This window comes from Pseudonaja textilis, chromosome 1, assembly GCF_049901715.1.
Source record: "Pseudonaja textilis isolate UNSWEBS1 chromosome 1, rPseTex1.2, whole genome shotgun sequence".
NCBI classification, from domain to species: Eukaryota; Metazoa; Chordata; class Lepidosauria; order Squamata; family Elapidae; genus Pseudonaja; species Pseudonaja textilis.
This window is the reverse complement of record NC_141990.1, coordinates 328,999,055-329,024,168: the sequence shown is the minus strand read 5'-3', so window position 1 is coordinate 329,024,168 and position 25,114 is coordinate 328,999,055. Positions and strand designations below refer to the sequence as shown.

The following is a 25,114-nucleotide window of genomic DNA, read 5'->3' as shown; positions in this document are numbered from 1 at the left end:
TTTCTGCAGGCCTAACTATCCTTTGAAGTCTGTACCTGTCCTGTTTGGCTGCTGTGCCAAACCAGAAAGTTCTAGAAGTACAACGTTGAATTATTGTTAAGCAACCAGTTAAGTGAGAACTACCTGTACAATGGCTGTATGATAAATCATTGTATTTAATGTTTGATTTGATGCAAAAGCATACTGTGGAGAATCAGCACAGTAGTAGAGAAAAATAATCTTGATTCAATGGTGGGGCTTTCGGGCACAGTTTGTGGGTGGAATAATTGCATCTTTTTTTTTATATGTGTCATTTTACTTATGAAAAATGATGAGGCTTAAATGGTTTTTGTCACTGCAGGACACTTGTACGTATATCTGAGGTGATCCTCAGATATACGTACAAGTGTCCTGCAGTGACAAAAACCTAAAGAAACTGAAAGCTGAGGTAAATGGCCCATGAAATTGGGAATGTAAAAAACAAAAACAAACAGAAAGTTAGGATACTAGACTCTTCAGGTATCAGTTTTATCAACAACTAAAAGCAGAACATTTAAATGTATCAAAATAATAGCAATAATAATTAATATTTTTGCAGCAGTTAAAGAACTGGCAGCTGTGACTTCATGCTGTAGTCTGTGTATATTATTATTGTTGTTGTTATTGTTGTTTTTATTATTATTGTATAATTTAATATTGATTTTATTTTTATACTATTATTATTATTTTGTTATTATTATTGTTGTTATTGTTGTTGTTATTAATCGCACAGTCAGCCAGATGTTCAGACTGGGTTTGGCATTCTTGTCTTTTTATTGAGTCCTTACCAAGAACCTGGGATAGTTTGACAATGTTACATATATTGTTGCAGGATGGAAGATTATTATTATTGTTGTTATTTCTAACTGTCTTTTTAAGGCAAAATTTTGGGAATAAATTCAAATAAGCCTTTCAAAAGCATCTCAGAGTTTAATTTCTTTCATTGATTAAGAAATTGGCTGAGTTCAGCCTCTTAAATGAGTCTGTTCCTTGCTAGGCCTTGTGCTGGAAAATATGAACTACTAGCCAATATCATCAGAAACAGAGACATCTACAGAGGGGTCAAAAAAGTCAAGATGGCAGCCCTGCCCATGCAACTGAAACCCAGCCCTGTTTTTACATGAGTCACAACCGTCATCATCAATGCTTTTGAATTGCCTGCAGTGGACATCCTGACACACCAGTCAATCATTTCCCATGGTAGCATTTCAATGGCCTTGGGAAACTCTTCCTTGGATGAAATAATTAAGGAATTTTAAGGGAACGAAGCTTGCTTTCAGAAAATGTGACATGATGTCTTTACTCCATATATGATTTTTTTTTTTTACTGTTGTAAAGGATGTCTTTTGTGAATAGTCATGTCTGTTACAATCTCCATGTAAAAATATACAGCTACCTTCCTAAAGTCTCCTAACTAGTCCCCTCTACTTGCTTCACAGCTCTCCCAAACTCCCTCTCTCCCCACCCCAACCTTATCCCAACCTGGTTGCTGCAATCATGCATTTCTGGCTCTCCCCTTCCAGGATGTTGTTCCCACCCGCTCCAGCCCCCTCCTTCCCTCCCTCCCTCCGTCCTCCCCTTCCCCTGTCCTGCCTCTTCCTCTAGCCCTAAGGCACAAGAGACAACGAGAAGCAATCCTTGCAAAAAAAAGAGCACAGATGCGCATCCGGCAAACATAGGCTCCGTAGCACGCCTTAGCACCGGCCACGGCACACAGAGGGTTAAAGCGACACAGTCTGGTTTTTTGGGGGGAAGGGAAACACCCAATTTTTAGGCTCTCTGAGAGGAAAAAAAGAAGAAAGAAACAAGATTTGTACACAACCTAACATTTGCTTTATCAAACAATACAACTTTTTGCAGCGGTGACTCAAGACACATAAACTGAAAGAGGCCCACACAGACCTTAACCAGAGGACGAAACTGACTATGTAAAGAAGCACATCCAGAGGCTTGTTAAGACATATCTCTGTCACGATGAAAAGAGAGGTTGAGTTCCCTTTATCCCCACCCCATCCGAAAACGTGTGAACTTTGTTCTTTCGGCCGATTAGTCCATAATAGTTTCAAGTTCGGTGATGGAAAGTCTTGATTTAGAGCAGGACTCTCCAAACTTGGCAACTTGAAGACTTTAACTTCCAGAATTCCCCAGCCAGCATGGCTAGCTGAGGAATTCTGGGAGTTGAAACCCTCAAGTCTTAAAGCTGCCAAATTTGGAGACTTCTGATTCAGGGAACAGGATGAAGTCAGACAAAGCCATGAAGTTAGAAATCACTGGCTTCGAACGGTGTGTGAACAAGCCTCTGTTAGCTGACTTTTTAAAAGTGCACAAGAGAGAGAAGATGCATTTTAGAGACACTGTTAAGGTAAAAAACATAACGGCATTTGTTATCTGAAAGAGACCACAATTCGATGTCACTTCCCCCAGGGCAAACATGTAAGGACCTCACTGGATGAATCCACACACCCATACCCACACCCACACCAGAAACTACAAGGAGAGAGCCTAGTTGGGGCCTTAATCTTCTGAAACAGGACTTCGGATGCAGAGTGGAAATCTGCCTTTTGATGGAAAGTTTGCTCCCAGTTGCTCTGTTTTATAAGGTTTTCTAGTTTTCAGATTACAAAAGATATATTACACCAAAGCTAATTAAAGCATGATGCAGTGTATCTGTAATCAGAGAATACATGCTGGAGATGACATGGCTTCACTGGATAACTGATGCCTCTTCTCATTGGCAAATGCTTCCTGAGAGCTCAGCCAAAGAGATGCCTTTGCAAAGACTTGGGAGACATGAAGCACTTAAGCCTCATGACCCAGTGGGTTAATAGAGAGGCAGCCATCTTGTCCAAGGCTCCAGCAGCCATTGTGTATGTGTTTGTATTGCTTTGCTCTCATTATGCAGTTGTGGGGCCATAGCGTTCCATTGAATGGGCTGTAAGCAAACTCAACAAGTAGAGCAAAGAGCTGAGTGGACCAGCTCCATCCTGTGCCTTCTAAACTAGCCTCCAGTCTGTAGTGGAAACTGCTCCCTTACCCACACTGAAGTGATATTCAGCAGCCATTCCATTTAGCTTCGATGTAGGAAGGGAGAGACCTGGCCTTCAACAGAAGAACATTTCAGTGTAGGTTTGCTTCCAAGGGGTCCTTTCAGAATCCCCTTGGATTTATTCCTCTGAATGTGGATCCTCAAGATCCATAACAGTATGCCCAATTAGATGCATAATCCTTGTTGTGGTTTGCAGTGACCTTGATAAAAAGCCAAGGCTTGAAGAAAGAGACGGGGAAGCCAAGCGAGTCTGGGTGGCCATATGCTGCCTGGAGAGTGTCACCAGCTTCTAGATTATGAATCCAGGGTGACAACTGAGAATCAGAAGTAGAAGGCCCTAACCTCCCATTTTTAGAGAGCTTCTTCTCCCACTAGTTTGCTTTCTTCAAGAAGTAAAATTTATTTCACTACAACTGTCTAACTCAATAGGAAGTGAGGCAGGTGAAGAAGTGTCAATAGATCTAGAAGTATGATCTGCGAGCTTTCTCTTTTAAAACAGAGATGGGCCACTGGAGAGTCAGAGGCAGCCCCCAGCATCCCATCTGCTTAATTGAGATTTAGGGGCATTTTATAGAAGGGAGTGGGAAGACAAGGGCTCCAGGGAGAAAATGCTCCCATGCCCACTTTTAAAAGCTGCTAAAGATTCTGCAATCAAGCGGTGTTTCACATAGAGTAAGTCAGCACACTAAAGGCTATCACTTTGCAGAAACCATTTTACTAGAGAGTAAAATGCAATAGGAACATGAAATGCATCATAGGGACAACAGAGATGAATCCTAGAGTGGCAATGTGATACAGGAACCAACTACAATAGAGAGGAATGATAGAGCTGCATATAAGGTAGATGTACCACCTGTAACAGGTGGAAGATTTTCAGCCCCAGCCCTTCCCATGGCATCATCACCTGATCTTTGTTGATAAAACAAAGACAACCCCAACTCCAAAAATCATGTTGGCAGCCATGATGGTACAATCAAATCTCTGCCTGTTTGTGATGTTTTTCTAAAAAACCTTTTCACTGGGAAACTCCATTCCTACTCAATATTGGAACTTCTTTTTTGGACAAATCTTTGCTTTTCTATGAGGAACAGAAGAAAGCAAGGACAGGATCCCTCAAAGTTTAATTCTCTGGTCCATGACCCCAGAACATTTTCCTATACTTAACCAGGCCCTGGAGGCTCTTCATTTATTATGTGGCAATTTGCTAGTCTTTATAATATTTCCAGACATCACTGGAAGTTACCCACAGAAACTAGCCTATGGGGAGGTAAACTACAAGTATAGTATGGTTGCTCTGAGGGAAGTGATCTCCAAAATGACCTTGTTTTTTAAAACATTTTAATTTGGGGGTGGGGGGGCTCGGCTGCATCTCTTTCAGACAACATCCTGTCACCATTTGAAAGCCTTCCTGGTTTAGTAGTTGATTTGTACATCTGTATATATATATAAAGAGAAGGACTCTCAGGACTGTGCAGATCACCACTCTTAAAAAAACAACAGTAAAGTCTTCTACATTCTTAACCCATCTCTCAAACCCTAAGTTTTCATTGTCAGAATACAAAGTACAAATGGTTGTGAACCCCTACTGTTGACCTCTAGAAGTTTCTTTGATATTATGCTTGTTTTCTTTCATCATGGAACACAAGGTGGCATGCAGAGAGATGTCTAGGCAATCTAACAACTGGCCCTCAGTGGAGTTCAGACATGCTTAGCTGCATATCCTGCTGGCTTAAGAGCTTTCCAAGGGAGATCAAAGGTTGATGTAGGCCAGGACTGCTTCTTAGGGATCCATCCAGGTGTTTCTGGAAAGCTTAACACCTGGCTTTTTTAGACTGGTTGTTATTTTGACTTTCCAGTCTATGTGTGTACTGGGCTATGAGAATAACCTCGAAGAAGAACAGCCAAGGCAACAGTGAGATAAGAGAAATCTGAATCCAGATAGACTTAAGAATGGAAATGGAGAAAGTGCCCCAGAATTTACCCTCAAGACTTTATTTAATTTATATGCCACCCATCTCACTGTCCAGGGTGACATGGGAGGTGTACAATTGCATTCTCGCTAGGATAAAGGTGGAGAGGGGGGCACATTCAGAGTTGCAAGAATCTGCTGGTGTAGCCCTATAATAAAGGTAGTTTTAGTTTTCAGACTTTGGAGTCCAGGCCTGGTCTATCTTGAAGGGCTGACATCAATCTTGCAACTCTGAATAGTTCTTCCTCATTTTTCTCAAGGTTACTCTCAACCCATTACAATGCTATGCCCTGGAATATGCTGGTGGTCCTCCACCCACATACGGTAGTAACCAGGTCTGGCATGGTTAGTGTTTTGAGATCAGTGAAATTGGGCTATCTGTAGAAGAGATCCAAGTTCAGATTTTGTTCTGAATTCCCAAAGCTTCCTAATATTCAGTGACTCTGGTGACTTTACAGTCCAGCCTGCCTTTCAGGATTCCTATAGGGACAATATGGAAGAAGGAAGCATATGTACTACTTTTTTGCTTCTTGGATAGCGGATTAAATAAATTGTTTAGAAAGAAAGGAAGGAGAGGAGAGAGAAGAAGGGGAGAGGAGAGGGAATAGGAGGAGAGGGGAGGGGAGAAGAGAGGAGAGAGGAGAAGAAGGGAAATGAGAGGGAGGGATGAAGAGGAGAGAGGAGAGGAGGGGAGGTTTAATGGAAATGGGAGGAGGGAGGAAGGGAGGAAGAAAGGAAAGAGGAAGGAAGGAGGAAAGGAAGGAAGGAAGGAAGGAAGGAAGGAAGGAAGGAAGGAAGGAAGGAAGGAAGGAAGGAAGGAAGGAAGGAAGGAAGGAAGGAATGCTGTCCTAATTATTTGGAAGTCTAGAACCATTAAACCAGGGAGCTTTGACCTGGTTTCAGGTTGTGACCACTGCTATGGGAGTGCTCTAGGAAAAAGGCACCACAGGACTGGTTAAATTTTTCCAGTAATCCCTGCCAATTGTTTTCACTATTAAACCCAACCCTGTTTGAGTTTGTTCTTGGTCACATTGAATCATAGTTTACCAACCTCTGTGTTGATTTATGTAGGTTGGGCAAACGTGTTCCCCCTTTCCATTGGAGTGGTATGTGCAGCATAAATACCACCACCAACCCCTGGGACATCAAATGATTCCTTAGAAATCATTGGATAAGGCTGTGAGGATTTATCCCCCACAAAATTTCTTCTGGGGTTGAGTGAGTGGCTGCACACAAAGAATCAGGTGTCCTTTTTCGCCAGGCTACCCCCTCTGTCATCATGCACCCCCCAGGAAAAAAGCAAAGAGTAAAAGTAAGAAATGAGTGTTCTACGCACCATCGGACTTACCCCGAAATTGGAAGCGGCAAAACGGTCAGAGGCAGAGACATTGGTGGAGGCAGTGGTATGTGCATAATAAGCATTAATGTTGGCCAATAAAGTACTCATTACAGCAGGCACCCCTGGGCACATGTATTTTGAGGAAAGGCAGGCAAAGTGCCTGCAGCATGAAACACAGAGAAAAAGGAAACTTCAGGTAGTTTCTAAGCCAGAGGTAGGAACAGTTTGGGTTTGGTGGATCCATATGACATTTTAAGGAAATTTTGAGTTCACTATTACACAATTTTGGTTCATGGTCACAAAATAATTATCACTGTGCATTTAGCCCTTTGGAGGTAAGCCAGGTCAGGAAACAGATATCGCAAAGACTGCTGGAAATATATTTTTATTGTTATAATATATAAAAACAGAATCTTGGAAACTGACCATGTTTTCCCTTTCCTCCCCATTATACCAGAGAATCAAGATGCAGTCAAGTTTCTTTCTAACGTACCTTACCAGTCCTGGACTTAATTTATATTTCATTAACTGTCACATTCTTTCTCCAAAATCACCTCTGTAGTTTTCTGCACTTAATTTACAACCACTGCTACTGTTGCTGTCTTTACATCTTTCTATTGTCTCTCTACTCACACTTTTGATCTGCAAGATCCCTGTAGAACAAGGATGGGCAACTATGGCGCCTTTACGACCTGCAGACTTCAACTCCCAGAATTCCTGAGCCAGCATGGTTGAAGTCCACAGGTGGTAAAGGTACCATAGTTGCTCAGCCCTGCTGTAGAAGGCCATCCAGCTAAACTGCAACCCGAGACTCTTTAATGAATAACTCTACATGTTTGGTCACCGTGTTCAAGTAATAATTCTCTATTCTTTATCAACATTTTTTTAAACAAGAAGGCCTGCCTTTGAATCTCTGGAATTTAGATGTTCTGAGATCCAAGATAAATATACAGTCTGTCCTGAATTACAGATACTCACGTCATAGCCTGATAGATGGACTCCACTCCGTATCTCATAGCAAACTCATCCACAATCTCCTGGGCAGTTTCGTCAAAATATACTTTCCAAGCATCGTCCCCTTTTGCATCTGGGATTTTGACGACACCATTGTTTTGGATGTCCGTCACAAAATGGAATAGGTTCTAAAAGCCATTTAGAGAAGGAATAAAATTAAATCAGAAGACTCCCATGACTGAGGAGGTCAAGAAAGGAGAGTGGTCCATATCGAAGTCAACAGAATGTTGCTATGATTTTTTTTGTTGTTCAGGTTTTTTTATTAGTTTATCAAAATATTAAATACAAAGAAAAATGAAAATGAAGGGAAAGTAGGGAAGGAAAAAGAGAAGAGGAAAAACTGTAGAATAAAAGAGGGAAAAGAAAGAAAAGCATTGATGTCCAACTCTTTTTAGCACAGTAGGATAATAACATATAGCCTCATTATTATTTTTTTTGGTGTAATACTGTAATACAGTAGCCACTTCTATAAAAAACAAACCTATCTAACCAGCAAAACCCAAAGTCAAAATTTCATTTTTTCCCCCCACCTCAAGAACGTAGTCCATAATTGGTTTCCAAGTGGAAACAAACTTCGCTGTATTCTTTTATTTGATTGGGGTAGTCAATTTAGCCATCTCGGCTAATTTCATCAGTTTTTCCAGCCAGTCAGTCATCCATTGTGGGAAGTATTAAAGTATTAACTTTAACTAATGTTGATATTATCTTGAGAAAAGCTCAGCAAAACCATTGTGCTTAGATAGACACAATATCCATCAGTAGATCTATTTTCCTTAGGAACAGAAATCATATTTTATTAAATGAGATGAGTTTTTTTTAAGCAAACACTCTTTGGCAACTACTTAAAGTGGAATGGCTTGCCCTCAGAAGTTAGGGCAATGATGGTTGGTCCATCATTGGAAATTTTTAAGAAAAGTTTGGACAGCCATTTGTCTAGAGTAGTATAAGGTCTCCTGCTTGACCAGGTGGTTGGACTAAAACAGAGCCCCCCCACGCCCAGGCTGCGGCCCACTATTGAGCTGTGGCCCGTTCAGAACCGGTCCATGTAAGTGGTGGGTGAGCGTGTGTACGCACACAACTATACTTATGTTAGTAGCGGACATTGCATTGGTAGTCCCAATTGTGTGAGCAGTGGGTGCATGCGCCCACCATCTCACAAATGGAGCTGTGTGCCCACCTACCCCTCACACAGAACCATCCCTTCCCTACACACACACAAGGCCAACAAGCTGGAAAGGTTGGGGACTACTGGACTAGAAGACCTCCAAGGTCCTTCTAACTCCATATTTTTTTCTAACAGCCTTCCTGTGGTTCTCTGAGGATTCTGCAATTGCTTGCTTGCTTGCTTGCTTGCTTATTCATTCATTCATTCATTCATTCATTCATTCATTTTCTATAGGTGCCCATTTCAGTCCAGTTGACTCTTACATTATGGTCTCATGAACCTTTGTCACTCTGGGAACCAACCATTACACTTCGGCCCAGTTCTATAACAGGATGAGATGGCTCCCTGCACTTCCCAGTATATTTGTATTTAGGGCTGGGACCAGTGCATCATACCACAAAAAGCAACCTCTGAATTGCTGTGTGCCTTTTTACTTACTTCATGAAGGCAGGTGTACTGCACATGATAAGGTGCCACTTTCTCCTCTCCTTTGATCTCCACACTAATGTGCAATCGGATAGCTCCAGATACAGCTGACTTATCTGTTCGCTTGTCTGAAACAAGTCCAAGATGGGGAGAGAAGATTGGTGTTACAGCTATTTGCAGGATTGATGAGGGAAAGGGGATTTTTCTTTTAATGAGGGGTGTCCTACTTTTTTTCAAACACGCCTTGCCTGACTCCCAGGCCACTTCTTTCATGGCCAAAATGAGTCTCTGCGGACCACTAAAATTTTCTCCCAGTTGGCAACCACTGTTCTAGAGCTGATAGTATGCGTGGGTTTAACTTCAAGCCTGGTTTCCTTGAGCTTTGTATCTCGGAAGTCAACGGCCAGCTACCAGATCTAGATTTTATATGTCAGACCGAACATATTACAAGTATTGAGACAATGAATAAATCCAGGCTCTTTTCTGAAGAAGTGATCTCCTTCTTAGGACTTATGGATGCTCATGACTCATTGAGATGGAAGGCTGCCCATAAATATGTCCCTGTTGAAGCTGGATGACTGCTTACCCAGATTGTACCAGACATCCATTTCTCCACTCAGTGTCCGCACTTCAATGATTGTCTGACCCAGGAAGTCATCAGATTCCCTCTTGAAGCGCTGTTTTACCCTAGACTTGATGTCATCATCTTCATCCCAAACCCGAACCTTAATTCGATCGGAGGAGTTATGACACTCACTGGTCGTGGAGGAAATTGGGAAAAGAGGTGAAGTAATAAATAAAAACTGTCACTATGAGAGGAGATATAGTTACTAAGGGAAAGGCAAGTCATTCAGGGACTCCTAGAACCTACAGGAGACCTTGTAATTACTAAGCCCATTACACATTTCCTTGCAAGATCTCTCTACCCTCAACATTAATTATATCCCTGCCTCTGTCCCTCCCTCCATTTATCTTCATTTCTAACTCTGCATATTTTAGTATTTTAATCAATGTTTCCTTTAATTAAAAATCCACTTATATTATGGAATTATGTACATTATTCATTAATTTGCCAGGCAAATTATTAATTTCTAACTGTAAGTAGAATTTTTAATTAATTTTTAATTTTGGGGGAAACGGGCAGTAACTGAGGGGATACTCTGGAGATCAACCAGCAAAGATGGAAAGTGTGGTCCTCTACCTGCCATGCAAAAAATTCTACTACAATTATCAATTATTCCTGTACTCTGTGGGCAGTGGGCCTTGTACAAGCCTTCATTAAAGTAACTGGGAAAGGGGAAAAAGATAAAATCCCAAGTTGGGAGTAGAAGGGAAATCTTCCTTCAATCTTCTCCCTTGAGAAAATTCAGGAATGTTTCTCTGCCACAGATATATAAAGCAACATCTAAACTGAATGTCTTGATATACAGAAATGACTCTCTCCAATAACTGTTATTGCTAACTAAACATGTTTCAGTTCCAGAAATGAGGCTGCAGTTCCACATTCTTGGAAAAACAGTTTTTTTAATTTCTGGGAGCCAAAGAAATCTCAAAGAAATAGGAGCCTGATCCTACCTACTTCTAACTAATCTGGATATTTGGTGCCTGCAGGCTACAATAAATATATTTGAAGTGTGGAAGAATGAAGGCCATAATAACGGTTAGCTTGTAATTTCTGTTTCCTGCTTCAAAATCATGGGTCATGTTTTGTGGTTAGGAAGGGGACAAGAAAGATTTTGAAGTTTATCCCTTAGCTCCAAGAATATAGTAAAAGGTTTATCTTGGAAATGTAGAAGTCATTTTTGGGTGTCCACCTTGTGGGGTAAATCGGACAGGAATTATAACCAGATAAGCTAACTTTACTTTATTGTGTCTATGGAGATTCTCAATTATCCAGGTCATGGTTGTCCCAAAGGTGCTTTTTTCCAAAAGGCAACTGGACTTTCTTGGTTTTTTTCCTTTGAAAACAGTTTGCTTCTCATTCAAGAATCTTCTTCAGTTCTAACTGACTGGTGGGAAATTGAGTTTATTGTAAAGCTACATTGACAGGATCTTACAAGCCTGAAAAGACAATCCTTCCCACATGTTCTTTCATCCGAAGAAACTAGGGATGGGTTCTAGCTTTTTCCTCCACCCACTATCCTGTTGTGGGCTATGCTCTCTCTTATCTGACCATTCCCTTGGCAGCGTCTCTTCCCCGTCTCTCAAAGTTTTTCCAACATACCATTACATCAGAACAATGTTTGGAATGGAAAGTAGAACATTGCCGAACATCTTGTACCTCTTTAGGCACATTCTGCTGCTGCTAAAGGATATCAGATCCAACTAATGCAGGCTCTTAGCCTGCTGGTGTGAATTTGTGTGTCAGTTAAGGAGGCACTGTAGCATTCCCACCCAAACGCCTTAGAGACAGATGCTTTATGATTCACTTACAAATGGAAGTTTTCCTCCCAGACGGGGTTCAAATTTCCATAAATGGTTTTTGTTCTCTTTTTGGTCTTTCCAACCTGGACGGTTACATAGGGGTCACTGGAGCCTGTTTTATCCTTCGCCTGGAGGCCTTGTGCACAAACAACTACAAATACATAAGCCACACGCAAGTACCATGTTGATTCGGCAGAAGGATACCAGAATACCCCACCCCCCCAAAAAACAACAACAACAACAAAAGCAACACATGAACAAAGAAAACAAATGAAAAAAGTTAGGGTTAGATAATAGGCATAATAAGAGTTTAACATTTTTTTCTAGGTTGATTAGAATAAAAACAATGCATTTGTCCATTTGTATGTGCATTTTAAAAAAATGTATGCCTTCAAATCCAGCTAATTGCTTAATCCAGTCATGTGACCACATGACATGGACTACATTTCCCAGGATGCCTTATCTACATTTACCATGATGCATTCCCTTAAGGGGACAGCTCCCAATTCCTAACTAACTATCCCAATTCCCAATTAACTATAAACTGTCTGGATAGCACAATGTCTATCCTAAAGTCCTTTGGCTGGTTTCATGACCAAAGTGGAACTAGAACTCACAGTCTCCTGGTTTCTAGCCTTCAGCCTTAACTACACTGGCTCTTGTATGAAAGATGGCTAGCCCTAATTTTTGGTTTGATTCACACGCTACCTTTCAGATTAAACTGAGTACCAAAAACTTCAGGCAGCTGAAGCATTATTGAATATTCTCTAAAAATCACAGATCTCTTTGATCCCAAAATGTCAACAGGGAAAAACAGTTTTGATATGCTTTTATGTCTCTCCTCAACCTGGACCAAAATAAATTAAACATGGATGCAGGGGGGAGATTCTACTGGTTCGGAATGGTTCGGGCAAACCGGATGTTAAATTTGCATCTGGTTCGCTGAACCGGTATTTGAACCAATTGGCTGGCCATGGCCACCCAGCCCAACCCTCTCAGGAGTCTCCATGTGGCCCATTTTCGATGCAGGTAAGTGCAGGGTCTGCTTGGAGGCTCTGGGAGGGGGAAAAACGGGCCTTCCAGAAGTCCGGAAATGGGCCTGTTTCCGGCTTCTAGAGGGCCTCCAGAGCCCGGGGGAAGGCCGTTTTCACCCTCCCAGAGGCCTGAGGAAAGCCTCTGGACCCTTGGGAAGGCGAAAAATGGCCAAACCGTAAGTACTGGTAGGCCATGCCCAACCTGGCCACATCCACCCAGCAACTGAGCAGCAAACCGGTTGCTGGGATTTTTGAATCCCACCCCTGCATGGATGTCTCCACAGTCCATAATTGTCTCCAGAGATGGAGAGACATGTGCTCAAATTGATCTTAAGCCTACAAATTATTTAAAGGACAATTGTTCTTTAACATTCTCCTTTTTTATTTGTCTCATTTTTTGGCATTTTGTAATACACTTTAATGAATACCCAACAAAAAGCATACAAAAAAAGTCCATGGGGAAGAAAGAAAGTGCTCGCTTAAATTCAAATACTAGTGGGGGTAGTATAAAAGACAAAATTACTTGTGCAGATGAATGCATTAGAAGTGCATCAAATAATGTTTAGAAAATAACACATTAGAAGGCATGCACTTCAAAAACTGAAGAAAATAAACAGAACATCATGTGGATGTGGAAATAGGGGAGAAAAAAAATTGTTTGAAGAATGAGAATCAGAGTAAAACAAAAACTTAACAGATTGGTCTGTTCTTACATGCACGCCTGCACAGAAGAAATCCAGAATACATATATGTGGGTATGTGCATAATTTTTTTGTCATGTTTATGTAGTGTATATTGGAGGTGGTGAGAACTGTATGCAACAAAATTTTATTTTAATGTATGCAGATGAGTGTACATTTAAAGTGACAATAAAGTTATTCTAAGTTCGGAAAGTTATCAGCATGGTACCTGTGATGCTAATCTTGGCTGACCATTTTGAAGTACCATCCAGAACACTCTGCTTGACTGCCTTCATCTGCTGGGTATGGGTGGTCTTGGAGACTGCAAAGATCTCCTGAATCAATTCGAAGATTTCTGGTTTATTCCGCTCCCGGATCTTCATACGGTCTTTCAGCACCATAATAATATTCTGCGTGCGATCTTCTGCCCCATGTTTAGAACTCTTCTCTGCTGCCCCTGTGCACCAGAAGAAATATAGTATTGATAATCCCACATGCAATGATCGTGGTTACTGTCATTATTGTTTGTTATCTTTGTTGATAACAGCACAAGTAGGCAAACCGTAAGACTCTAGACCAGGTGTGTCAAACTCAATTTCATTGAGGGCCACATCAAGAGGTTGTGTTTGACCTCAGGGGGCCAGAGTGGGCATGGCCAGTTTGACATCACTCATGTCAGGGGGCATCTGTGGTGACCGAGCGCTCTGCCAGTGAAAACAGGCTCCCGAGTTCAGTCTTTGGCTGCGATGGCCTCCTGCAACCCTCTGCCAGCAAAAACAGAGCTCAGGAGGGCCCCCCTCATGCTCCATTTTTGCTGGCAGAGAGTTGCAGGAGGCCATCGTGGCCAAAAATGGAGCTGCCCCCCTGCTCCATTTTTGCTGATACTGCCCAAAGGCCTTGAGTTTAACACCCCTGCTCTAGATAGTCCTACAAATGAACTGTACTCCAAGAATTTCTCACTACTGGCCCCGCTTGCTAGGAGTTGAAGTTCTGAGCATCGGAAATGTCATCGGTTGTCTATCTGTATTTGAGGAATTCCATTTGTTTGATTTGTTTTGATAATGAATTGTATCATTTAACAGGAGGGAAAATAAATAACTGCATGCAGCCAGTAAACAACTATGTAATGCATTTATTTGATTTTAATTTGAAGATTTAATTTGAAGATTCTGACTCTATTAGTGCTTCACATACAACTCTGCCTTCTCCTTCCTTATGGTGATTGTTATATGCCATCAAACTGGTGTTGCCTTTTAGTGACTACATAGGTAGATTTTCTCCATGATGATCTGCCTCTAACCTGGTTCTTCAGGTCTTCCAATAATACATCCATCACCATTGTAACCATGTCTGTCTAGCTTGCTACTGGTTATCCTCGTCCTTTTCCTTTCACATTTTCCAATATTCAAACCTTATCTAGAGAGCTGGATATTTACATACTATATGTTCGAAGTAGAATAAATTGAGCTTGGTCAGTGAGAACTATGGGTTAATTTGTTTGCTATAATCCATTGTTTATTTCCTTGACTTCCTCTGTATTCTCAGAAGTTTCCCCCACAACATCAAAGCATCAATACCAATACCCTTTCTATCATGTTTCCTCAAAGTCCAACTTTCGTTTCTCTGTCGTGTCAAGTGAATACCATTATCTGTCCTATTCTGACCTTTGTAGGTATAGACATATTGGACCATCTGAATACCTCTTCCAAGTCAGTCATGGCATATTGCTTACTCCTTGTTCTTTTACTCTTGATGGTTGATCCTAAGACTTGGGAGCTCTCTATGTCTTCAATATCTTCACTATTAGTACTAAGGCTGGTTGGTGTGTCTATTGTCATTAACTTGGCTTTCTTTATATTTTAGTCCCATCTTTTCATTGGGTTCCTTGACTTTTATTACTAGAGTTTACGGATCCTTTGCATTTTTGATACAAAATATTACCATCAGCTGCTTTCAAATTGTGGGGCTGGAGAAGACTCTTGAGAGTCCCTTGGACTGCAAGGAGATCAAATCAGTCAGTCCTAAAGGAATCCTGACTATTCTTTGGAAGGAGAAACACTGAAGCTGAAGCTCAGATACTTTGGACACTAAATGAGAAGAGAGAACTCATTGGAAAATACCCTGATATTGGGAAAGACTAAAGGCAAAAGGAGAACAGGACGGCAGAGGATGAGATGGTTAGATAGTGTCATCAACACAATGAACATGAATTTGGGCAAACGCCAGGAGACAGGGGAGGAAGATGGAGTCTGGCACGGTTGAGCCATGGTGGCACAATGGTTAGAATGCAGTACTGCAGGCTACTTCTGCTGACTGCCTGTTGCCAATAGTTCGGCAGTTCAAATCTCACTGGCTCAAGGTTGACTTAGTCTTCCATCTTTCTGAGGTGGGTAAAATGAGGACCCAGATTCTTGGGGGCAATAGCTGGCTCTGTAAACCACTCAGAGAGGGCTGTAAAGCACTGTGAAGCAGGGGTGGGATTCAATTTTTTAACAACAGGTTCTGTGGGCATGGCTTAGTTGGGGGGCATGGCTTGGTGGCAATGTGACTGGCTGGGTGTGGCCAACTCAACATCACTCACATTGAGGCACGCATCTCCTCGCCTGCCCACTCGTGACTGTGGGGATGCTACAATAGTCGTAAGTGTGAAAAATGGTTATAAGTCACTTTTTTCAGTGCCATTGTAACTTTGAATGGTCACTCCACACAAGCAAAGTACCAGCAAAGGAGGGGAGAAAAATTCCAGAGACATTCCTGAGACAGGAAGTCTCGTCCTGCCAAGAATGTAACAAAAAGGTTAATGGAGAGGCAGTTTCTGTAAACAACACCAGGATGTTTCCTTTCTGCCTTCCTTATAGGATTAGGCCAGCAATTTCTTCTAACAACCGGTTCTCCGAACTGCTTAGAATGTTAACAACCGGTTGTATCAAATAGGTGCAAACTGGTAGAATCCCACCTCTGCTGTAAAGCAGTTTAAGTGCTATTGCTATTGTCCATGGGACTGTAAAGAGTTGGGCATGACTTAGTGACCAAACAACAACACTAAATTACCATCAGCATAGCATATGTTCCTGATATTCCCCTAATTTTGGTTTCAAACAACATCCTTCTCCTGTCCCCAAAACCACCATGTAAGGGGATCCTCACTTTGCAAACAGTCGGCATTGAGCAGGTCTTGGCACTTTTCATGGCATTTCACTCCACACTCGGTACACCGCATTCCTTGGCGTGCAATGCCCCAGAGCAGGCCCTCACACTCGTAACAATAGGTGGGAGTGGTGGCAGTCCACACCTCAAAATTATGGGGGGTTGTGCAAGAGATGGGATAGATTAAGGCTTGGAGGGTCTTCTTGTAAACATGGTTTTTCTATGGAGAAAAAAAAATAGAGAGTATATAGGTTGGAACAAGAAAGGCAAATGACTTAGCTATCACTATTTCTTGTCAATAGTTGCTAAATATGATGGGCCTTTCCCTGCTTGCCCTGGCAAGACCTTTTTTTGCTCCTTGTCCCCAGGGTGTTGCCTTCCTCTTGTCTTCAGCCCATGAATGAGGCAGCCTTCATTCATCCTTAGAAGTTTTGGTGTGAAAGTAACAATTACTCCCTTTTTTTTGACTGTCCAAGAGCACTTCAAGATTTGGCTATATCACTTTTATATTTTCAACTCAACAGTGGGGAGCAGACCAATATTCTAGCAAGAGCCTTCTGTTACAAGTATACTTCCTTGACACATATTCTATGATCAGAAAAAAAAAAACCTAGGTAACATTTTTTTCTCTTAGGGTCAGGTTTCTCTCAGGCTAATCTTTTGGGGACCACTTGCTAACAGAGGGCAAAGCACTATATACACAACAGGGGTCACAACTGGCTGACATCCCTCCTCTTGCTTTCTGACACTCTCTTTCCCCACTTCTTGAGATTTCCTTTACATTTCCTGTCCCAAAGTGGCAGCTGCTTCATGTCCTTCCCTAGTTCTGTTTGACTTCAATAGATCATTGTGCTTTCTTTGTGGAATGATCCATATGATGAAAACACAATGTTGTCTGGAATTGAAGCAAGACCCCTCCTTATTATAACGTAGGAGGGGTCTAATACGTATTCACCCAGGACTTTTAACGTTGAGCTGTTTTGCATTACAGGTTTAATGTTTATTGTTTGGTGTTTTATATTTCTTGTTTCTAACACAATTTTATTATACTTCTATAAGCCAACCAGAGCTGTTAAGCAAACATCCAAGATATCCATTTCCTAAATGTTCTAAGTAAATAATTAAAAGGCAGTTGGGATACTTACTAGCTCTTCATTGTTTAAAGTGCTTGATGCAAGTGCTGACGTAATACCAGCTTTCCTGGACTGGACTAAGGACTGTGGGAAGAAACATAAAGAATAATTAAATCAAAGTAATAAAGACTGTACACATTCTTTTTCATGAATGACCCAGATGTGTCTTCATAATTTCTATTCACTTTAGAGGCAAATAAAATGTTTGTAAACAAAAGCCTATATTTTGTATTTAAAAAATGCCTTAGGGGTCAAAATTCATAACGAATTTTGAGTCCAGTCTAGCAAACTAAAAGAATCCAAGCTAGGAGTCATCCCTAAATTTTAGCAGGTGAACTGAGAATGCATTTACAAATAATAAATATTAAAAAAGGAATACTCACCATAGCCTGTAAAGTATTGGAGGATGAAAAAGCACAAGAAGAGAGGAAGAAAGTTAACATGATGCAAAAAAATAAATAAATCAGATTTTCTTCCAGATCTTCCCTATGATAAGCAAAATGGCACAAGATCCTTTAAAGATTTGGAGGATTCCTAATTCTTTTCCTATATCAGAGATAGGGAACCAATAGTTCTGGTTCATGTGTCCAGGGAATCCCTAATGGTTTATATCTCAAAGGCTTCAGCTGCCTTGAAATGGTGTGACTTGGAATTCAAAAACAGTCTTAAATCCACACGTTTCCATTTCAATCCAATATCTATTGAAATCCACTTTCTCTAATCTTGGGTTCTCCAGATGTTCTGAGACTTCAGACGTTTCAACACGTTTGAAAGTCATAATGTTGAAAAGAACCCTATGAGTTTTTACTTGGGTTTAGACTTCATGTTCACATTCCCACTTAATCCCACCCCACCTTCTCCACTCACCAACATCAGCACACTTTTACTGTGTCCTTTAGTGATTTGATGGCAAATCAATTCCTACAAACTCATCAAATTCCCAGAGGATAAATAAATAATTGCCTATTATGCCATACTACATTTCTTCATGTCAAAAGTATACCGTCTGTAATACGTAAGTCTATCTATAATCCATTGGCTGTTCAAAGTGCTGTTCCAACCCACACACCAAGGTTTGGTACTTGCAAATAAGACACTGGTTTCAGCATCCCCCACTCCCTCTATTGCAAAAGACACAAAATAAGCTGCATTATCAAAGAGTAGGAGCAGAAGCCCAGGCAGAAGACAGACAAAGGAAGGACAATAAAATCCAGATGTTGCAAGCAGGAAGTTAGTAAGATACAGGCAAGCAAAGGTGCAGGGGTGAAGGGAATCAAACTTGTAGGTGATGGCGATTTATGTCATACCAGAACTTAGCTTTCAAGGATTCCTAAACTTTTAAGTTAAAACCTACATGAAATTAATTTAATTTTTTATATGCTTTTTCTATAAAACTGTAATTCCTGAATTATAGTGACTTGTGAAGCATCCCATCTAGGCTTTCTAGTATCTTTTAGAGGCCTCAGATAATAGGTCTTGGGAACTGTAGTTCTGCTTAGGACTTAGAATTAGGAATTTTATCAGGCTTTCCATTTATACTTAGATATACCTCCAAGGTTCCTTGATGACATTTGATCACTCTGATCATTCTCCAACTAAGAAGCTTTGGGATCTGAAGAACTTTGGAGCTCTTCACAATCACATATATACATTTAGTATAAATATAAAGCAGTAATTTCCAACAAAACTCAAGGAAGTTCCTCAAGGAAACATTAGGAAGCCCTGGATGTCACAGACCGACATCCCAAGGACTTTTTTCAGCGAATTAATCACTCTAATAATATTTTTTGTCAACTTCTTGATGAGAACTTTCCGGATTTGCAAATTTTGAATGCTTTGTGACATAAAAATTTTAATATACTGTACACAAGTCTGTAGTCCCCAGAATTTCTTGAGTGCAGAAGTTAGCAAAGGGTAGCAACTAGGCAGAAAGATTTTAGGTATGGCATTCAATACAAATTGCTTGTTTACACATCTTAGAATTGTGTGATCTCACAAAGCTTCCTGCAAGGGATCACCACAATTGAACTTTCAAGGAAGAAAGTGAGAATGATATTAGGAAATCCCTAGGCACATTTTGTGATCCCCAACTATTCTTAGGTGTCTTTGTTAGAGCTGGGTTAGTTTGTACTGTGTATATATAATATCAAATATTGTCGATATCATTTCTCCCACATCGAGTGCCCTTCAGATATTTTGGACCACAATTCAGATCATCCTTGCCTGGGCATGATAAGAATTGTCATCCAAATAGTTGGGAGATTCACACAATGAAAGTTGACCTGAGTTTCTTGTAGTTCTCCAGGCTGAAACTCAGAAATTGCTCAACACTGTCCCACAAGGCAAGCTATGTCACTGCAGTTTCTCTATTCAGAATTAACTACCTCTAGCCTGGTTGCTGGTTTCTCTTGAGCAATGAGATTTATCTGAGCTTTAGAATAACAGAATTGGAAGGGACCTTGGAGATCTTCTAGTCCAACCCTCTGCCTAGGCAGGAAACCCTACACCATTACAGACAAATGGTTATCCAATTTCTCCTTAAAAACTTCCAGCTTTGTTGTTTTTGGTTTTCTGAATATGCTCTTTCTCTAGCTACTGAGTATAGCACACGGTATCATATGGGCAGAGGACATTATTATAATCTCGTCCTTCTGGAGAAGCTGGGGACCTAATCCGGTTCATCTAAGTACCACTGAAGCGTGGTTACTTTTGGCTAACAAATATGTCTTCCCAATATTCTCTACTCTAAAATTTTAGTTCACCAGTCCTGCCAAGACAGTTTACCTGAAGAATCTCCTTCAAAGGTAAGTTCTCACTGAACTATGCCTTCTCCAAAAGACTGATGGTAAGGGAATCTGTCAGTAAGGGAAGCATACAAGGAAAAGTGCAAAAAATGTGGTGAGTCAAAAACATGTTGAAGGGTAGGCCTCACACAACAGGAAGGGTTGTATCTTGGGAATAGTGAGGTTTGGGAGTGTGGTGTTAGGAGGAAGGAGACAAAATTGGAAAATTAAAATGCAGGAAGACATTCGGTGTTCCATGTTGGAGAAGGATTTTGTATAGCATTTGTTAAATCAGGCATTTGCAACTAGTTGTTATTGGGATCCTGGGTTCAGGGGAAAAGTAATCCTGGGTGGGGGTTTCTCCCTTTCACCTCGTTCTCACCAGATCGCTGATCACTAGCGGAAGAGATTTACGTCCAGCCTTAATGTCGGGCATGCTGTTAATGCAGCGCAGAAACTTTACTGCAGCTCCCCTGAGAGAGAATGCACCCACAACAGCATCAGCAAGCAGAAGATGGAAGAGAAATAAAACAAGCTTTATTAGCAAAGCGAAGCAGAGGCAACTGAATAAGAGGCGGCGCACGCTGGAGCCAGAGTAATGGAGAATGTGATCTTTCCTTCCCTGCCAATCCTGTTTTCAGGTGTTGTTATGAGCTACATTTTAGGGCAGAAAGGGGATCAACATGAAAATTGTAGCAGCAATTATCATTTACTAGTTTTCTTCTAGGCCTTTGAATTTTAATGGAATTAAAAATTATTCTTTGTTATAATTTGAGAACTGGTGCAATGCAGTTGCTAGAGACACATTTCCACTGCAAGTTTGTAGAAGAGATCTCACTGTAGCCAACTCACCATGGCCAACTTGCTGTGAGACAACTCACCGCTGGACAAGAATTACACCCATATCAAAGAAGTAGTGGAATAGAATCATTAAAGAAAGGAGGGACAAAATGAAATGTGAATAACAAAAATTAAAATATTTTAAAATTTATTTTTAATAATTAAATTGAATTGTTGAATTGTCTTGCAGTGAGTTGCCATGATGAGTTGGTTGCAATGAGTTGTCCCATTCCACCATAAGAGGCAGCATCTGGTTGATTTAATCTAATTGGGAAATTAAGTAGAGTTGAATCTGGTTAGTACTTGAATGGGAGACTTCAGAAAACCCAAGAGCCTTGATAGGAAGCCAAAAAGAAAAAAAGCCAATACAATGTTTGTATTGCTGCAAAATGAATTATACGACTGTGCCTATGAAGCAGTCAATCTGGATTTGAAGATCTGAAGAAATCTCAATTTTAGCATATTTAAAATATGTGGGCTTTAAGATACATTAATATCTATTAAATATCTGTTAGTATTTATTTAATATCTGTTCAATAGCTATTAAATATATCCCTATGCTGGCTGGGGAATTCTGGGAGTCTCAATTCTGGGAGTTAGTCCACATACCATAATGTTGCCAAGGTTAAGAAACATTGTCTAATGTTAAATTATTATATTGCAAATAGGGTTTAGCCAAAGGCTATATTGCTGCTGCTAGATTCATTTTTGAAGCAGTGGGTGCCCTTGGGACTACAGTTTTACTAGTCCAAATACTTTCTTGATTCCAACTCAAAATCTCACAAAGGGTTTCAGAGGGCACCAGGCTTGGGATGGCTGATACGGGTGTTTTTGCAAACGAATAAGTGCATCCATCTTTCTATATAAAGAAAGAGATCTTACCAATGTAGTCAACCTCTGTCTACCTTCCCGTCATTCTCCACTCTCAACATGGAAAGTGGGACACCAATGAAATCAAACAATCAGTCAAATGAGGCTATTTAAGACATTGAGAATTTGCACCAGGGCATTTGCCAATTCACTGCCTCAGCCAAAGGTTACACCAGATCTCAAATTGCAAAATATTGAATTCAAGGACTTCAATCTATGCGGTCACATTCATCCTTCCATTAGCTGGCTCCAGAGACACATTTAGTGGAATTCCTGCTGTTCCAGAGCAGAGAAAGCCAGCAGCTGCTGGAGAGAGAGAGAGAGAAAAAAAAAGAAAGATGTTAGAAGAAGAAACCTCACCAAATCGCTAACTAGGGGAATGGGTTTTCTTTTGCGAATGTCAGGCATACTATCAATTATGATCAACCCGCCACCAGGCCTGGAGAAGAGACAAAAACAGTCAGATCATACAAGAGGACAGGTGAAGGAAGGGTGGAGGAAATTTGAAACCAGGTTAGGATAGGGAAGCAGAGAAGGGAGAGGAGGGGGAGGCATCAAAAGATGAGGCAGTGGAAGTATTTGGATAGGAACATGCACAAGGCTGAGCATTGCCCTGGAGGTCTCTACGTTTATTCTGTTACTTGGAAGAGAATGGGGTGGGAGGAGAGAATTCTGATGTTGTCCCTTGCCCGATGACAGGCTTCCTTATGGGAATGTGGTAATACAATGGCTGATTTTAGAGACACTTAAACATAGAGGGCAACATCATTTTCCAAGGCCCCAACATCCCTTTCTTTTACATCATGGCTATGTCTTGTCAAACCAAAATTCAAAAGAGTACAAAACTTCGCACAACTTGCCAAAGACAGGAGAATTGTGCCCTTTTCCAATATAACTTTGGACGAACAAGGGTCCACAAATATTGAGCAGTAAGAATACGGGGAATCTCCATTCAAATACTTTTGTTCCAAAGCAGAAATCATGATGTCATCTTTCAGAGAAGTGTTTTCCCATTTTGGAGGCCAGGTCTGGACTAGCACGTAGAAACTTCAATAGTCACGACAGTGAAAGTCACAGTTGAATAGATGTGAATCTATTCTTTCAAGAGGTATGCATGTGTGTGAATCTATGCACAGACTGTATGGATATCCCAAATAGAAAGCTTCTTATGATTTGAATTTTTGGGATTTTGTTTGAGGATGAGGGCTGTAAGGATCAACTCTGGGACATCAAATTGGACAAATTTTATCAGCAGGAATAAAAAGAGATTCCCCTCTCTCTCCATCTGTCAGAACATAAGGACAGCATGCTAATTAGACCAAGCACCAACGGCTCTCTACATTTAAATAATGGACAACAATCAGATACTTCTTGGGTGGTCCCAGGTTCTCTGGCTGAAATTTTCCCATTAAATGCAGCATTTCTTCATCTGGAAGTTTATGATTCAACATGGTAATTATTTATGCATGATTTGGTCTTAGGACCTTTTGAAAACACCTTAAGTCAGAGGCTATTACTGGCTGTGATTGGTAGACCCTCAAATTATTGATGGATTATGTGAAAAAGGAACTATATTGTCTATTTATTATCAAATAAATTGACAGTATTGTTGGTCATGGGAGAAGGAAAAAAATATTCCTTTTCTATACCCTGAATAGTTTTATACATATTCACAATACTTCGTGCCCAATTTAATCATATTCTTTTAATTAGAGTTTAATTTTTAATTTATTTTCAATGTTTAAAATGTACTGTGTCTAAGTTGAAGGAACTAGGAAATTAAATTTTACTGCTCAGGATTTTAAACAATTACAGTTTTTTGAAATCTGTCTACGACTAACGAAACCCTTCCATTTTAAGTTCAAAAGAAAAATATAAAAGTCTTGCTAAATGTATAGCCATAAATCGTACTAAATGCTTTTGCGTTTGTCAAATCCTGCCAAGAGCTAACTGTTATTGAGTGCCATCTGTTAGATCTAATGTAATCTTTAACTGCTGGATGTCCATTCTTGTAATACGTCCTGAGCATTACAGTAATGTCATCTATGAAATACTGTCAAATAAGGAGATCTGCATACTAGATCTGATTAAATGGAAACCATTCTAATACCCCATCTGTCAAAAACAATTGTTACGTTCTGCAAAATCTTTGCAGAGATTATATTTTACAGTTCTCTGCCATCTGAATGTGCAGATGAGATGTGGTTGCTGATGGCTTTTGGGGGGGAAGACATTCTTTTTCTCTTTAATAATACAAAAGACCTATTAATCCTTCTTGTCTCTACCAGTAGTGAATCCGAAAGGAAGTGCATAAATATGGGAAGGGGAACTGAGTGGTTGCTTCTCAACATGGAAATAAAGTCATGGAAGATAGAATCATGTGGTTGGAAGGGAGCTTGGAGGTCTTCTAGTCCAACCCCCTGCTTATACCTTCCTAGACAAATGATTTTCTAATCTCTTCTTAAAAACCACTAGCAATGTTCTTTAGTGCCTACTTGGATGGGGGCAATGTTGGGAATAACCTGCAATTAGGGCAGAACCTTCAAAAACGGCAATGTACAAGTCATCCAAAGAATGTTTCCATTTCACCCCATTCCCCAGGACTGGAACTCACCCGCCTTTAAACCAGAGGGATTTTGATTCGCCAGAGCCTTCACCTCGAGCCTGAAAAACAGAAAATTATGGATTTAGCTGAGGCTCTGCTGTGACTTGTTGCGACCAAAGATTCTGGTCCACAAGTCTTTTTTGTGAACCAATGTGCTCTTGTTGCTGCTATCAGTAGTAGTAGTGGTGGTATTAATAATAGTAGTTTTGGATCAAAATGCTCCACCACCCATGCCATTCCACCAAATTTGAATATCCTAGTAGCAGCAGCCAAATAGGAGGAATCCTTCCAACAGACTTTGAAGAGGGTGAAAGTGGACATAAACAGGCCAAATGTATCAAATGGGCCCTGCTATGGCCAGTTCTACATCAGGGGTGTCAAAAGTCATGACGCATCATGACATTTTTCCACTTCGCTAAACTGGGCATGGGTGTGGCCAGCATGTGATGCATCCGGCCTGTGAAGTGTTGAGTTTGACAGCCCTGTTCTATATGGTTGGAGACACACCGCTTCACTCCAACCAGCTTCTACTGCCATATCTTTGCAGGATTACATCTGTCCTCTTCTTTCTTCAACAGCCTTTTCTGTTTCTTCTGAAGAGAAGGCAATCTGAGGCATGTT

At 40.7% G+C, this 25,114-nt stretch overlaps 1 protein-coding gene and 1 long non-coding RNA gene across 2 annotated transcripts in view; one reads left to right on the top strand and one right to left on the bottom strand.

The window, feature by feature from the left end:
- Positions 1-25,114, bottom strand: part of LOC113434965 (protein unc-13 homolog A) — a 128,702-nt gene that overhangs the window by 43,056 nt on the left and 60,532 nt on the right. Inside the window, 10 exon segments of the mRNA XM_087922771.1 lie at positions 6,382-6,532; positions 7,351-7,514; positions 8,990-9,105; positions 9,564-9,733; positions 11,411-11,552; positions 13,345-13,572; positions 16,263-16,482; positions 17,408-17,479; positions 22,249-22,327; positions 24,503-24,552. Coding sequence (XP_087778897.1) covers positions 6,382-6,532; positions 7,351-7,514; positions 8,990-9,105; positions 9,564-9,733; positions 11,411-11,552; positions 13,345-13,572; positions 16,263-16,482; positions 17,408-17,479; positions 22,249-22,327; positions 24,503-24,552 — 1,392 coding nt within the window.
- On the top strand, positions 250-392 carry LOC148128403 (uncharacterized). Its single transcript, XR_015741319.1, has 2 exons — positions 250-324; positions 363-392. It is a non-coding gene; the product is annotated as an uncharacterized LOC148128403 (long non-coding RNA).